This window comes from Gopherus flavomarginatus, chromosome 11, assembly GCF_025201925.1.
Source record: "Gopherus flavomarginatus isolate rGopFla2 chromosome 11, rGopFla2.mat.asm, whole genome shotgun sequence".
Lineage (NCBI taxonomy): Eukaryota > Metazoa > Chordata > Testudines > Testudinidae > Gopherus > Gopherus flavomarginatus.
The window spans coordinates 51,585,871-51,601,137 of record NC_066627.1 but is presented as its reverse complement, the minus strand read 5'-3'; the positions used below and the strand labels follow the sequence as shown (position 1 = coordinate 51,601,137).

General features: G+C 51.4%; 1 protein-coding gene across 4 annotated transcripts in view; it reads right to left on the bottom strand.

Annotated features, from left to right (window-relative positions):
• Window positions 1–397: 397 nt before the first annotated feature.
• Window positions 398–15,267, bottom strand: part of KIAA1755 (KIAA1755 ortholog) — a 32,793-nt gene continuing 17,923 nt past the window's right edge. For 2 of the 4 annotated variants that reach the window (XM_050917694.1, XM_050917693.1), the window contains exons 6-14: window positions 13,642–13,735; window positions 9,965–10,051; window positions 8,479–8,595; window positions 7,691–7,789; window positions 6,366–6,514; window positions 4,891–5,029; window positions 4,390–4,509; window positions 3,441–3,632; window positions 398–2,915 (exon numbers count right to left, since the gene is read on the bottom strand). In XM_050917694.1, the coding sequence (XP_050773651.1) occupies window positions 1,860–2,915; window positions 3,441–3,632; window positions 4,390–4,509; window positions 4,891–5,029; window positions 6,366–6,514; window positions 7,691–7,789; window positions 8,479–8,595; window positions 9,965–10,051; window positions 13,642–13,735 (2,053 nt within the window). In that variant the 3' untranslated portion in view covers window positions 398–1,859. The remainder of the gene's footprint in view (window positions 2,916–3,440; window positions 3,633–4,389; window positions 4,510–4,890; window positions 5,030–6,365; window positions 6,515–7,690; window positions 7,790–8,478; window positions 8,596–9,964; window positions 10,052–13,641; window positions 13,736–15,267) is intronic. The other 2 variants (XM_050917696.1, XM_050917695.1) reach the window with 2 other exon arrangements.

Sequence of the window (15,267 nt, the reverse complement as noted above, 5' to 3'; positions counted from 1 at the left end):
AGACTGGTCCCTCCTCACCTTACAATCCAGGAAGGACAGTGACCTGACCCCCCAGGCCTGGAAGCAGGTCCTCTCATTCCATTGCCAGCTGGCTGTGGGGGAAAGGATGGAACCAAACACAACGCACCCTTCTGAACTGATGAGGGGACGGGAAAAAGGAGGAGGAGGCAGCGCAGTATGAGAAACGAGCCTGGATTTGAATGTTTTGCTAAAAAGAAAATCACTCAAGACTTCACCAAAATCCTTCTGTCACGGAGTGTGGGGGAGTCCGGCCCTGCACCCCTCGTCCTGGGACCCACAGTGACTCTCAGCCAGCCAGTAAAACAGAAGGTTTATTGGACAACAGGAACACAGGTTACAGCAGGGCTTGCAGGCACAATCAGGACCCCTCCACCGAGTCCTTCTGGGCTTTCAGGGTGCTTGGTTCCTAGCTAGGATACCCTGAATTCCGCCCACACAGCCCCAAGCCCAAACTCAAACTGCTTCCCTCCTGCCACTCCCTTCCTTTGTCCCCTTCCCGGGCAAAGGTGTTGACCTTTCCCCTCCCTTACCTAGCTCAGGTTACAGGCCCTGGCATCGTCCATCCCCTAAAGTCCTCCCCTGCTCTCCCACTCCCCACACAGACAGTCCCTACTCCATCACATCTTCCCAGGCAGACACACGGGGCTGGATTTTTACCACTCAGACATGAGATTCCTGTGATGACACATGAAAACTGGGTAACAGTGTGTACAAACTGCTAACAACTGTCACTTGCATGTTCAGTCTCTGTAATAGTGCATGCAAGTTATGCCCTGCGTGCTTGAAAGTCTATCCAGGAGCCCATCTGAATGTCCACCCTTAGATTAAGGAGAATAAATGCCTGTGCGCTGGGGATGGATTATGGGTACAGCCTCAGAGGAGTAGAATCCGACATTTCTTTTTTGGCTCACTGAGAGGATAGTGAGCACAGCTGCTAAGAGAAGATGAATCAGGAGTGGATTTGGTGCTCACCTTGAATTTATTCCTCTGGCTCCTCCTGCCGCAGCAGAAGCACCCGAGAAGGATTTCTGTTCGCAGCTGGAACAGACTCTGGGGGCTGTCTGACTGCAGGCTGGAATGTAGTTTCCTCTGCACTGCTCTACACTGAGAGCTCTGCATTTTGGGTTTATTATAGGTAATAAAATTAGCCTTGTGTAACAGGGACAAAATATCCCAACCCAAGCTGCAGCAGCCCCATAGACCAGGAGGGAAAGGAGACAGTAAAAACGTGGGCAGGAGGGAAATTCCACGGGGCAGGCAGGGGAGTTGGGACGACGCTCTGTTGTGGTAACAATTTACGCTCTGAGGCCTGGCGGCTCTGGATGGGGGAAGGTTCAGCAGTGAGGAACATCCCATAGTGAGCTGCACGGTGCTCCTGCGGGGGCTCAGGGGATGACTGGTGTGCCTCAGGGAAAACGGGTGTTGCTAGAAGAGAAGTGACCAAGCTGTCTCCATTTGCCCTAGGTTTTTCTCCTGCAGTGACTGAATGTGAATGTGACGTTATTGTTAACTCGACCAGTACCCTGCACTTACCCAGCTGCAGGCCTTTCACAGGAGGACCACAAAGCACTTCGAGATTGTTAATTAACAGCCTCACAGCTTCCCGGGAGGTAGGTAAGTACTGTTCTACCCATCTGCAAAATGGGGATAAGTGAGGCACAGGGGAGTTAAGTAACCTGCCTAATGGCAAGCAATGAGTCAATGGCAGGGTAAGGAGCAGAGCCCAGTAGGTCTGATGCCAAGTCCTGTGCTATAACCACTAGACAACAAATCCACTCCGTTGCCAAAGTTGCCAGGACTGGAAAGACAAAGCCAACCCAGTTTCAAAAGAGCTGGTTTTACTCAGCATCTGCTTTTTCATGGCTATTTGTGTGGTGGTTTTCCAGATATATGATCCCCAGGGGCTTTCCCAGCGGCCCGGGCAGTCTAGGACTTACGAGTTCCATGGGCAAAATGAGATTAGTTGTTGAAGGGTCTTGGGCCAAGTTCTGTGACTCTGTATCTTCAGAAGAAAAGCTGCCATGTCTGGACACCTGAAAGTATTGGGCTGCTTCCGGCATCTTACCCCTGTGCTGCTGACCACATGTGCTGTGGGCTGAGCAAGGCCCATCACCCAGGGACTCACTCACACTGTCCCGAGGAAACTGGCCGGGGTCTGGGCAAGATGCTTGGGAAGGAAGAGTCAGAGGAGGCTTCTGAGGGGGTGCCCCATGGACGCTTTCTAAAGCCTTTGTGCTGGGATTCTGAGCCAGGGCTTCTCTCTGTTCAAGATCAGCTCCACATGCAGCACTCAGGGGAAACTCTTCAGCTGTTATAAAGCATTGATAAATACATCTGCCCTCCTGCACATCCTTGCAGTACAAGGAGTCTTGCTGAGAACACCTGGGGTCCCTGGGATCTACACCTAGGGCAGAGTCTGTGGGCAGATGTGGTTTTAATTCTATTTCACTCCTTGCTCTGCATCCTGATTCTTTAACTTGTGTCTTGCTTTCTGCTGTTGCTTGGGCAGGATTGGAAGTTGATTTGCAAACATGAGGAGCTTTACCTTGGACTCTGGGGCCTGATTTAGAGGCAGCTGAGCTGAAAGAACCCTCCTCCCCACTACAGTCTGGCTCAACTCCTTGGGCCTCCTTGAATTTTTCCAGCATCTCCTCAAGGATCTGCCTGGTTTCTTGACACTTCTGCCATGCCTTGTTCCATACTCCTAGTCCTCTGCAGCTGTGCATGGTGTAGGCTTGTACCTTCATCTCCTGGAACCTCTCTGCTGAAAACTCCACTGATAGCTTCTGTAACGATTTCTCTAGGCATTGTAGGGCCTCCCGACTCGCTGGCTGTCCCTCCCCAAGCTTCACGTGAGCCATGTGAGGTTTGCAGTCAAGGTTAAGCAATGTTATCTAGAAAACAGAGCAATAGTTGGTAGTTTTTCCTTGTCGTTCATCTAGAACTTGCTGTCTCTCCTCCCCCAGAATCCCACTTGCTGCTGGTGCAAGAACCTTCTCTTATACCTCTTATAACTGCAACATCCTTCCCATGCTCTCCATCTAGTGAACTTTTCTCTCTCTCTCCAGACCTCATTTCCCACTTGCTTATTTATCCCTCTGTAACTTCTCTCATCCCCTGTTCTGCTGCAGACCCTCCACACCGACTTCCTTCTGGTGTCCTACAGAAATTCCATCATAATCACCAACCTTAAGCTTCTCCACTGGTTTGTCTCTACCAGTGTCAGGAAAGCACATCCTCGGGGAGGGGGGGAGCTCCGTTTCCTTGCTATGCAATCGGTGCTGGGGGTCTCAAACTACTTCTCTGCTCATACATTTCACACTGTGCCCTACAGATTCCCATCAGGCTGGGAGCAATGTTGGTCTGGTTCCAGTTTGCTGCAGGGTAACAATATGGAGCAGTTAGCTTAGCACAGTCACCTTGTCGTAGAACCTGCAGAGGTTGAGCAGAGTTTCCAGCTCAGCCTGCTGCCGCTCCAAGTTTGTGTAGAAACTCCTCAGTTTGGCCTGCATGGTACCTCTGGCTGCCTGGAAGGCTTGTGCCTCTGGGAACATGGAGCCTTGGAACTCAGCAGCTTCCTTACACAGCACAAGTCCATGGTTGTAGTGAGCCTAAAGGAGGATACAAGGAAAATGATCTATTCCTAAATAGGCTTTGCTGTCTTTATTGTGGGGGCCTCGTTTGCTGAGGGCCAGGAGCTCGGCAGCTGGAAGATTCCAGCATCAAAGTCAGAGGAATGTTCTCGTTTGGGCACAAGCCATTTCTGGGTGCAAGGAAGCAGAAGAGAATAATTCTGTCTTGGGAGGAAATAAGAATGGAGGGTCTCATTCTACACTCCCCACACTGAGACCTCATTTAATTCGGTGCAGTGCATGGGGCTGCTTGTTTGGGTCAATTAACCAGAAGCCTGTCTCCACAGAACCCTATCCTGGGTGTCCCCATACAGCACTGGACCTTCCTTGGAACAGAACGACTGCCCTCCAGAGCTGGAGGCTGGGAGAAGGGATGAGGAGGCAGGAGTGTTAGGGGTCGGAGCCCATACGTGGTCCAGAAGTATAAGGATTGTCTCACATTTGGGACTAGCGCTGTGCAACACTGGGAACCTCCTTGCAAAAATTTGACCTGACAATTAAATGTTGATGGGCCCATTATCGCTCAAATGGTCAAAAATGGTATTTTCTGCAGCTCTGTAACAATACTGGGCCATTTGTAACGAAATTGCAATGCAATGTGAGAAGCTCTAATTCTGGGGTTTTCGTATTTCATTCTGACTATCTGGCAAAGAGCCCTAGCAAGGACCATGTTCCAGACATAGGCAATATAGCTATAGCTAGGATACAGGTTATAGAAAAGCATCCTCAAACATACTGTAGCCTGCATCAAGAATTCCTTGAACTGCTGGTAGGATCTCTCTGGGCTGTCCAGGCTCCATTCCTCAGTGCTCAGCTCATGGAGCCGAGAATCTCCTTCATCAATCCAGCAAGTGAGCTGTAAGAAGAAATAAATAGGGTTTCCATGAGATCTCAGTTATTTAACAGCTGCCATGTCCCTGGGAATTTCCCCTCCTTCCCTTGGGTCATCCAGATTTCACAGAGTTTGTGAACAATTTTTTCCCAGTAATCTAGTAATTAAAATCTGGGCTTCAAGAAAATCTTGTTGTTCTCCAGGTTCCCTTGGTATCAGCAGCCCAGGCTGTGGGCAGAGAAGTTTATTTGTTTCACTCAACTCTGAGCTGAAGCAAAGAAATCTTTTGCTCTGTCACTTAGTGGCTGGGTCCTGGATTTGATTAATGAGATTCAGCAAGTGTTGCCATGGTATCCAAGGTGCAATCTGACCTTTCCGGCAGCATGTCGTGAGGAGAGCACTCACCTTGCCGAATTCTGCCTCAAACTGCCGGATCTTTCGGAGGAACTCCAGACGCTCCAGGCAGCTGTTGGATTTTGTCACCAAAGTGTGAACTTCTTCTTCCACTTGGTTGTAGAGGCCCATGGCTGAGTCCATGCTGTTCCTTAAGAACAAAAAGGGTGACAAATCTATCTGGGCCATCTCTGTTCACCTACAGCATATCAGCCTCTGGTATGCGAGGAGACCATCCATCCCTCCTAGAATCAGAGCTACAGGTCAGGCACAATTCCTAGTAAAGAAATCAACAGAGGGAGTCCTCTGAGCATCACAATCCTTTAACTGGGGAGAGGGGAACCCTAGCCTATGCCCGTGTGCTCCCTGGAGCTGGGTTCTAGTTATGACCTTGATGCACACTGTTGGGCGCTGAGAAAGGTCATGTGCAAAGATTGCTCTGCCGATTGGCACGGTGGCACCGAAGGATTGCACGTGCAGAGTGGAAGAGCCACAGTCCCGTTCCGCCGCACTGTAGCCCAGCGTGGGAGCCAGACCTGAGGTCACAAGGGTTCTAATTTGTAGGTGATGCTTTGCCACAAGCTGAGCCAAGCTGCTAATGTTTCTAATTCTATTAACACACCAGGGGACTCTGGATTTGTACCTGTCCAGAAAACCTCATTGTATCGCTCTGTGTGGGACCAGTTTGTGCCCACAGACTGGCCGGCCCTGGGGAAAGGTACAGGTTACTCTCCAGATGTGTGGAGCCCTGAATAGCTGCAGGTGTAATGTCAGGTGATTGCAGATGTCCAGCAATCTCCCAGTTACAGCGAGCAGGTTGGAGTTGGATGCTGGGTACCAGAGGGAGGGATGGCGCTTGCTAACTCTGCTCTCTGTCCCCTTGGAAATATCCTCCACCCCCCCCCCGACACTGCCACAGCCAGAGGCAGAGGAGCTCGGGCAAAGGAGTGGGGGACAAGTGGAGTGAGCTGAGGGAGAGGGAAACTGGCAGGTTTTGTGGTGTGCGGCTGGCTGGAAGCAATGTGATAGCATTGGGGAGCAGCGCCATCTAGCAGCCCCACTGGAAAATAAAATGAAATGACATTGGATGACATCTGTTTAAAGCTGCATGGAATGGAGCTCTGCAGGGGACACGGGCACATGTTCTCAGTCCAGGGAGAAAATCCTCACCCTGCTCAAGCCAACGGTGCCCGACTGCCTTCCAGGCCTGGGCTGAGCGGGGCAGTGGAACCACTCCCGGGAGCTTGGGCCTCCAGCTTGGTGGGGAGCTGGCAGAGCTAGGCCTAGGGGAGCGGGTGGCGGTGGGAACACCTTGAAGGGCTGGCGAGAAGCCTGTGCTGGTGGGTAATGGACTGCATTGTCCCCAGAGAACGGCTGAGGAGCAGGGGCTCTGCAATGCCAAAGGCACGAGCATCCTGAAGCCAGTAGGGTGAGAGCTCGTGGTCCGTGTCCCTCTTCTGGGGCAGGGACGGCTCCAGTCTCCGTACCTGACATCCGGTGAGAAACGGAGCCGGGATGCCTCCTTCCTCAGCCTGGCCAGCGTGGCCCCACCCTCTCTCTGCAAGCTGACTAGCTGCACGTTGCTGAGCACGGCCTTCATCAGCTCTCTGTATCTCCCCGTGCACTCGGCTGCCTCCTGCCCGAGGATCAGAGACACACACGGTTGTCACTGCAATTGCCCTTTGCCCCATCACCCTCCGAATCAACAGCACCAAGTCGGCTGTCAGGGGCAAAGGGAAGAGAGAACAGAGCCTGAGGTCGGAAAAGGCCTTCGACCTGGAGAACAACATTTCCACCAAGGGAACTCTATCTTACACACACTCACTCACACTCATGCCCGTCACCCTGGGACAAAATGGAGTTAAATGCCACGTGCCACGTAAAACACACATTGTCCTGCAAAGAGCCCTGGAGGAGCTATCTGAATCACAGACTGTCTAGGTCAGTTGCGGAAGCTCCTTCACTGGAGGGTTTCGAAAGGAGTCTGGAGCCATCTGTCTTGGAAGGTTTAGACACAAGTCCTGCACCATGGCAGGGGGTTAGACTAGATGACCCTTGAGGTTCCTTCTAACCCCATGGTTCTGTGGTCCCTTGGTCAGAGGATCCCAATGTGCTTTCTGAGCATGAGACAGTAACAAATCTGCGCAGAGATCACCTCATTCACTACTGACTGCAGCCGCCTTTGAGGTGCAACATGGCAGCTGTCTGGTTCCAGTGGGACCTGCACAGGGGCTTCAGGTGGGCCGCTTGGAATGATATGGACTGGAATTGGACAGGGCACTAGAGTTCACGCTCCTCCTCTTGCAGACCTTCCCATGGAATCCACAGTGACCACAAGTACTCAGGGCGCTGGTGTTAAGTCTTAGCCAATAAACAGCATCTTCAGCAGAGCAGTGCATCCTACCAGCCAGGTGTCCCGCTCCAGCACAGATTCACTATGGCCGCTGCATGCAGTTCCTTGCAGGTCTCCTGTCCAAGCAGTGACCCAGCCTGACCTGACTTAGCTTGTGGGCTGCGCCAGCTGAACAGCACAAGGCTGGCTTAAAAATTGTTTTGCAATATAATAATTGATTCTTTGCTCTTAAATACTGATTACATAGCAAGCAAAGGCTGTGGGAGAGATTCACTGCTGCTTTTGATCAAAGGCACCTAGAGAGTTCCTCTGGCTCTCCCGGTGGGCAGGAATGGCCCAGGGCTGGATTGCCACTAGGCATCAGGAGATGGCAGCACAGTGCACGTGCTGTTGTTTTGGGGGATCACTGCGTCAGAGCTGGGTGCAGGCTCTCCTGTCTGGAACTCAGAAGCATGTTACCTGCATATCCTCTGGGAAATCGCCCTTCTCCAGTTCCTGGATGGAGCTCCGCAGTAGCTTGGAGGCCTGCTTGAGATCTGCCACGAAGGGATGCAGCTTCTACAGAGAAGGAAACACAAGTTGGCCTGTCCCAGGCCAGGAGGGCTGGCGGAGGGGTGGCAAGACAGGCTTAGAGTAAAGAGGGGGAAAGGGTTTAGATTGTGTGGATGTATAAACAGATGGACAGTAGTTTAATGGCTGATAGGGAAAGAAGCAGGTGGAAATATGGATGAATAGCAGTGCAGCCAATAAGCAGGGTGGGAAGGATAACTGCAGGGAGACATTGTAGATAATATATTTCTAAGCAGAACTGAGGTAGCTATTGATACTTAGCTAAAATTCTGGACCTTCTTGTTGATTTCTTGAACTTGTGCGTAATACACGTGAAAACCGCTGCTTGCTTCAGGGCATCCCATGGGAATCCTCCCCCTCATCTCTCTCTCTCTCCATACACACACACACGCAATTTTTGTGATGCATTGAAACAGGGATGTACTTATTGTGATGCAACCAGTTGGCATAACCTGCAACCAGATTCACTCTCTCCCCACAGTCGGGTGTTACGCTGTTATTACAGTACCAGCAGCCTGTGCATTCTCGTACATTGTTTTCCTGCATTACCAAGGTACCAGGGATTTGCCAGTGATCGTCATTGTGAGTGTTATGCCCCCTGAGAAGCAAGTCCTTTGCTGAGGGGAAAGGGCTGCTGCAAACACAAGGGGAAAGCTAAAGGCCATGATAATAGACACCTGGAAGAATTGAACCCACTCGCCGTGGTTGTAAGGGAAAGTACCATCCAAGTCTGGGGTCAGCTGGGTGCTGTCGACATAGCGGCCCAGGGCTCTGAGGGAAGTCAGCAGCTCCACCTGCAGGAGGGAGGAACACGGCTTTAAATTCTGTGGTGAGCTCTTACAGAGGCAAGTGAGAGTGGTGGGTAAGAGTTTGGTTTGGCAAAGCTTCCCCAAGGGGATCCTGCAGCCTTTGGGCATGAAAATCCCTCTCTCCTTCTCCAAAGGATCCCAGCCGCCTGAATCTCCAAAACGGGGCTTGAAGAGTCAGAAGGAGAAGCTGCTGGTTGAGATTCCCGGCTGTCCGCTCCTGCCTGGCTGTGCTGTAAATCCTGAACCCCACATGCAATGTGCTGGCTAGATGCATGCAGCTGTGTCTCCCTATAGCAAGCAGAGCTGCCTGCTAGTTATCGGCAGCAAATGAGTCAGTTCCTCTGTTGGCTCAGAGGAAGAGGGACTTGTTTGGGTAGGTCCTGGTTCCATTCCCATGCAAGACCCTGGGGTCTGTGTGCAGCTGCGGTTTCTTACATGCAGTCTTTATTCAGGCAAACCCCTGCTGAGTACAGACCTTAGGGTGTTGCCCACTGGGGACTGGACCCAAAGCCCACTGAAGCGGCTTCAGCAGGCTTTGCATGAGGCCTGGAGAGAAAAGCTGTTGCCCTTGGCATTTTAGCAGTTCTGGTTCCTTCCCAAGAGCCTGAACCCAGCACTGGCTCAGAAGAAGTCACTGTCTCTAAGTGGAGCTCCCTGGGGCTCTGTGGTTTTCGAATGCACAGCAGAACGCTGGCATTTCAGTAAACCTGCCAGGACAGCCAAGCTGGGTAATCGAACTTATTAATATTTCACACTATATTAATTAAACAGAGCAGCCTTAAAAGAACAATAAACTCTTTCAAGTTGTGAGTTATTATCCTAATGCCCGTGTCCAGCATGTGGAAGTAACTGAGAAAGTCCTTGGCTTCCCCCGGGTGGCTGCAGTCCATTACTGCCGTCAGACAATGTGAGGACTGCAAGAATTACCTGCTTGGGACACAGATAATAAGATAAAGGCCCCACAGACAGAGAGAAGGGCACCTCTTCCTGCTCCTCATGCGAGACAGGATCCAGGTATTTCTTAACGAGGGTGAGGACTGTGCACATGGGCAGGCTCTACTGACAATGTCCTGGGAATAGCAGAACCTGAGCTCTAGCAACGTGATCAGGACAGACAGAATCCATCTAGTCACTACTTCTGCCGGCACAGATGGAGCCCCGGTGAGCTAGGCCAAGGTGGAGATGAGGTGGGGGAGCACCTCGGCCCAGCTCCATCCCCTTGACTGCAGAGACGAGGGAGAAAAGAAAGAAACCCTCCGTCAATACAGACTCTGTCCCCCTAGCAGGAGAAGGTACAAATAGTATAAAGATGAGGCTAGGGAGCAGCAGCAGAAGACGCTGCTCCAGTCCTCACCTGTATTCCAGGTAACTTCTCCAGGTGTGCAGCCGTCTCCTTCTCTGCCAACAGCAACACACCATGGATGGTGGCAGGTGAAGATCTCTGCAGGGGAAGGAAGAGTAAATGTCACTCCTTGCAATACAAGAGATGTTAAGAGTAACAAGAAGAAACTCAAAGAAAGTGGGGGCCCCTTAATGAATGAGGGAGGCTACCTACTGACAGAGGATGTGGAAAAAGCTAATGTACTCAATCCTTTTTTTTTTGCTTCTGTCTTCATAAACAAGGTCAACTCCCAGACTGCTGCACTGGGCAGCACAGCATGGGGAGAAGGTGACCAGGAGACTGTTTAGAAAAGCTGGATGAGCACAAGTCCATGGGGCCGGATGCACTGCATCTGAGGGTGCTAAAGGAGTTGGCAGATGTGATTGCAGAGCCATTGGCCATTATCTTTGAAAACTCATGGCGAATGGGGAGGTCCCAGATGACTGGAAAAAGGCTAATGTGGTGCCCATCTTTAAAAAAGGGAAGGAGGAGGATCCGGGGAACTACAGGCCAATCAGCCTCATCTCAGTCCCTGGAAAAATCATGGAGCAGGTCCTCAAGGAATCAATTCTGAGCAGTCAGAGGAGAGGAAAGTGATCAGGAACAGTCAGCATGGATTCACTAAGGGCAAGTCATGCCTGATTAACCTAATTGCCTTCTATGAGGACATAACTGGGTCTGCAGATGAGGGAAAAGCAGCGGATGTGTTATTCCTTGACTTTAGCAAAGCTTTTGATATGGTCTCCCACAGTATTCTTGCCAGCAAGTTAGAGAAGCATGGGCTGGACGAATGGACTATAAGGTGGATAGAAAGCTGGCTAGTTGTCGGGCTCAATGAGTAGTGATCAATGGCTCCATGTCTAGTTGGCAGCTGGTATCAAGCAGAGTTCTCCAGGGGTCAGTCCTGGGGCCGGTTTTGTTCAATATCTTCGTTAATGATCTGGAGGATGGTGTGAATTGCGCTCTCAGCAAGTTTGCAGATGACACTAAACTGGGAGGAGTGGTAGATATGCTGGAGAGTAGGGATAGGATCAGGGCCGGCTCCAGGGGTTTTGCCACCCCAAGCAGCCAAAAAAAACCCCCAAAAGCCGCAATCGTGATCTGCGGCAATTCAGTGGGAGGTCCTTCACTCCGAGCGGGAGTGAGGGACCCTCCGAATTGCTGCCAAATCCCTGAAAGTGCTGCCCCACTCCGGAGTTGCCGCCCCAAGCACCTGCTTGATAAGCTGGTGCCTGGAGCCAGCCCTGGATAGGATACAGAGGGACCTAGACAAATTAGAGGACTGGGCCAAAAGAAACCTGATGAGGTTCAACAAGGACAAGTGCAGAGTCCTGCACTTAGGACGGAAGAATCCCAGGCACTGCTACAGCCTAGGGACTGAATGGCTAGGCAGCAGTTCTGCAGACAAGGACCTAGGGGTTACAGTGGACGAGAAGCTGGATATGAGTCAACAGTGTGCCCTTGTTGCCAAGAAGGCTAATGGCATTTTGGGCTGTATAAGTAGGGGCATTGCCAGCAGATTGAGGGACATGACCTACCCCTCTATTCAACATTGATGAGGCCTCATCTGGAGTACTGTGTCCAGTTTTGGGTCCCACACTACAAGAAGGATGTGGAAAAATTGGAAAGAGTCTAGCGGAGGGCAACAAAAATTATTAGGGGGCTGGAGCACATGACTTATGAGGAGAGGCTCAGGGAACTGGGATTGTTTAGTCTGCAGAAGAGAAGAGTGAGGGGGGGATTTGATAGATGCTTTCAACTACCTGAAAGGGGGTTCCAAAGAGGATGGAGTTTGGCTGTTCTCAGTGGTAGCTGATGACAGAACAAGGAGCAATGGTCTCAAGTTGCAGTGGGGGAGGTTTAGGTTGGATATTAGGAAAAAAGTTTTCACTAGGAGGGTGGTGAAGCACTGGAATGGGTTCCCTAGGGAGGTGCTGGAATCTCCTTCCTTGGAGGTTTTAAAGGTCAGGCTTGACACAGCCCTGGCTGGGATGATTTAGTTGGGAATTGGTCCTGCTTTGAGCAGGGGGTTGGACTAGGTGACTCCTGAGGTCCCTTCCAACCCTGAGATTCTATGGTTCTATGACATCCTCTGCTTACTCTGCACGTGACATTCAGTCCTGGCATTGGGAAACACTCACCAAATAAGGGACTGTCCTGTTGTGAGCGGGAGAGCCTCATATCCTGAGCAGTTCAATGCTGCTGTTAGAAGCCAGAGAAAAAGCTCCTGAGCAGAGCTGGGTGGGAAATGCAGCCCATTTCCCCCAATCCAGTCACTTGGGCCAGAACCTGTGTAGAACAGGACAGCGCATCCACACCTTGGCTGTGTCCACCTCCCATGAGCAACCCAGCAAAAAGCAGCAGGGGAATTTCTATGAAAAATTCTATATTCATGCTGGAACAGCATGTACAGTCATCCAGGCTGGGGACAGAACGGATATCATGGGACTTATTTGACCAATCACAAATGAACACAAAGCTCACTGAAGAGACCTAAAGCAAACCCCGGCAAAATGCAGAGTTGATGGGAGCTGTGTCAGTGACAAACTCTCAGCCCCTGTGCAAGAACACAGGGCACTTCTCTGAGTTGCCCTGGGCTCAGGCACTAAACACCTCCATTAAGGTGCAGGGTAATTATTGCAGAGTCATTCTGGCAGGTGGGCCCAGTTAATGCCAGCCAGGACTTGCAAGGGGCCCAGGAGGTCCTGCCGGGAATCCTTAGGAGCAGCTGCGAGAGGTGGAGATGTACGTGGTGCTGTTGTGTTTGAATTCCAGGTATGGGATAAGCTTGGACATGAGGTCAGGGTCTGGGTGCTCCATTGTGGATTGGTCCATTCACAGGGGCACTGATTAGATTCTGCAGCTGACTGTGGCTACTGGAAGCAGAGAGAAAGGTAGTAACCCCTGATTGACAAGTGACTTGGGCTGGGGTTTGGACAAAAGATTTTCTCTGCTGGTTTTAGAGTATGCAGAGACAGACAGATGCACATCTCCTGGCTACATGAGCTAAGCCTAGCATGATTTTGGGGTAGCAATGAGCATCTTTTGTGCCCGGGGGACTATAAACAGTGCTTTGAGTCTGGTCCTCCATGTGTGCTATCTGTGTATCCACAGGTGGCAAGCAGAGAATTGTAGTGGCAACTTGAGACCAGACAACCAGGAAAGTGCTGGAATGTAGCACTGACCTCCCAGACAGCTGTGGGCGGCCAGATGCATTGACGGTTCCCCAGGAGATCAGTAACTGGGCCTGTGAAGGAGGAGACTGGGCAGGTGTCCCAGGGAGAGCAGGAGCTATGCAGTGTTTCCTAGATAAATATATCCCACTCAGACAGAGGGTAACAGAGACCTGCCTGAGTAAATGGTCTTGGGGATGCTTAGGGCAAAGAGTGTGGATGAGATCAAAATCTTGGCCTCAGGGCATCGCACACAAAGAGACTGTCAAAGGATCAGCTGTAGGCCAGCAGGGAACTGCTCACAGGTCCCCACTCAACGCAATACACTCCAGAGGGAATTCAAGAGGTGCTTTAGGGACAACACTGCTGAACGTTACTGATTAGCTGGACAGAGGACCTCGCCCACACAAATCGATTGTGCTTTCCTGGGCCCTCTTATCCCTCTGAGCTCATGACTGTACAGAGACCAATATGTACCTGGACTGATCTGAATGCCATGTGCAGGGTCGGGGAGGGAGGCTGTCTCCTGGCATCCACCACAATGGTCAGCCCTCTGTCCCTTGCTTCCCTCCTAGGGAACAAAATAAACCACAGTGAGCTCCCATTGGAAGAAGAAAACAGCATTAACTGAGACCCTCAGCAGCTGATTTGGGGTTTCCCCATCCCTGCTGGAGAGGAAATGCCTCAGTTTCCTGAAGGCACCGTCCTGGGGTCTGTGTGCCTGCGCTGCAGTGGGGAGCGAGTCTCCCAGCTCGGGCAGACGGACTCGTGCTAGAGAGCTCGCACTAGTGCACCAACAGTAGCAATGCGGGCAGTGGAGGCAGCAGCTTGGACGCTCCAGCCCACCTCACCCCCTAGGCATCAGAGTCCGAGGTTCAGCCCATGCTGAACGTCCATATTTCTGGTTTTAGCACGCTCGCTCGAGCCCACCGGCATGAGTCTATCTGCTAGGCTGGGAGCTCACTTGTCACTTCCAGCCTCAGTGTAGACGGGTGCCCGCTGACGTCTGGTCAGGGGAAGTCTAAGGGCCTCCTTTCCCCTGACAGCTGGTGTCCTGCTCCCTTCTCCCCCGCACTTCAAGTTGGCACCTCTATCCTCACCCTCCCAGCCATGCAGTAAGTCAGGGCCCACATGAGTGTTCAGATTAAGGCCAAGAGGGAACCTGAATTCTTCCAAAGCTGTAGCACTACTTTAAACAAACCAACAGGAGGTGCTGTGGCCCATCTCCCCACCCTTTTTCATTCCAGGCCAAAGCTGAGGGAGATACCTGCTGGATTTAATGGCACTGAACCCCCAAATACCTTGCTTGGATTACTCCAGGCCTTCTCCTGCATGGGTGAACAGTTCATCACTTCACACCTATCCTCTAGGGGTTATTTTACCATCAGCAGCGTAGGTGGCTTTGGGGGGTGGGGGTGTGTGTTTTTCTAGATAATGGGGAAGGGCTGGAGCAATCCGAAGACTCCAGAAGCAGAGCCGGATTTACCAGTTAAGTGAAAGTTTCAATGGACTGTAGAACTCAAATTTTCTCTTCTGTGAGGGGTAGGTGGCCTTGCCTATGGCTGGTCCTGGTTTCTAGACTTGATTACTTCACTCTGGTGCACAGTGGCTAATGACATTGACAAAGAGGTATGTGGCGTGTACATTAACCTCTGAAGTAGTTACATATTTCAGTGACTTCTCCTGGGATTGTCTTTCAGGCTGAAACCCTGGGACATGAACATCAACTCTTCCCTTTCCTCCAGAAATCTTCTGGGCATTTGGCCCTGGCCAGCCTTCTGCCCCATGGCAAGAGCCCCACCTCTGCTCTCTCTCTGCCTGCTCCCCCCAGAAATGCCTGCACACACCCAACATCACACACACTATTTATCTTCACATCCAACAGCTGCCATGGGATTTCAAAGGACGGGTGGAAAGAATGCCTGAACTACCAAGGCAATGTCCAACGTGCTCCAGTAGGGGGCAGTGGTGCACATTCCAGCATGTGTGCGGGTGGAATCCACCCAGCTACACAAGGAGGGTTAAAAGGCCCCAGATGACCACAGTGAGCAGTTCTGGAAATAATGCCTTTCACAAGAATTAACTGGGCCCTCTGCAGCCTGG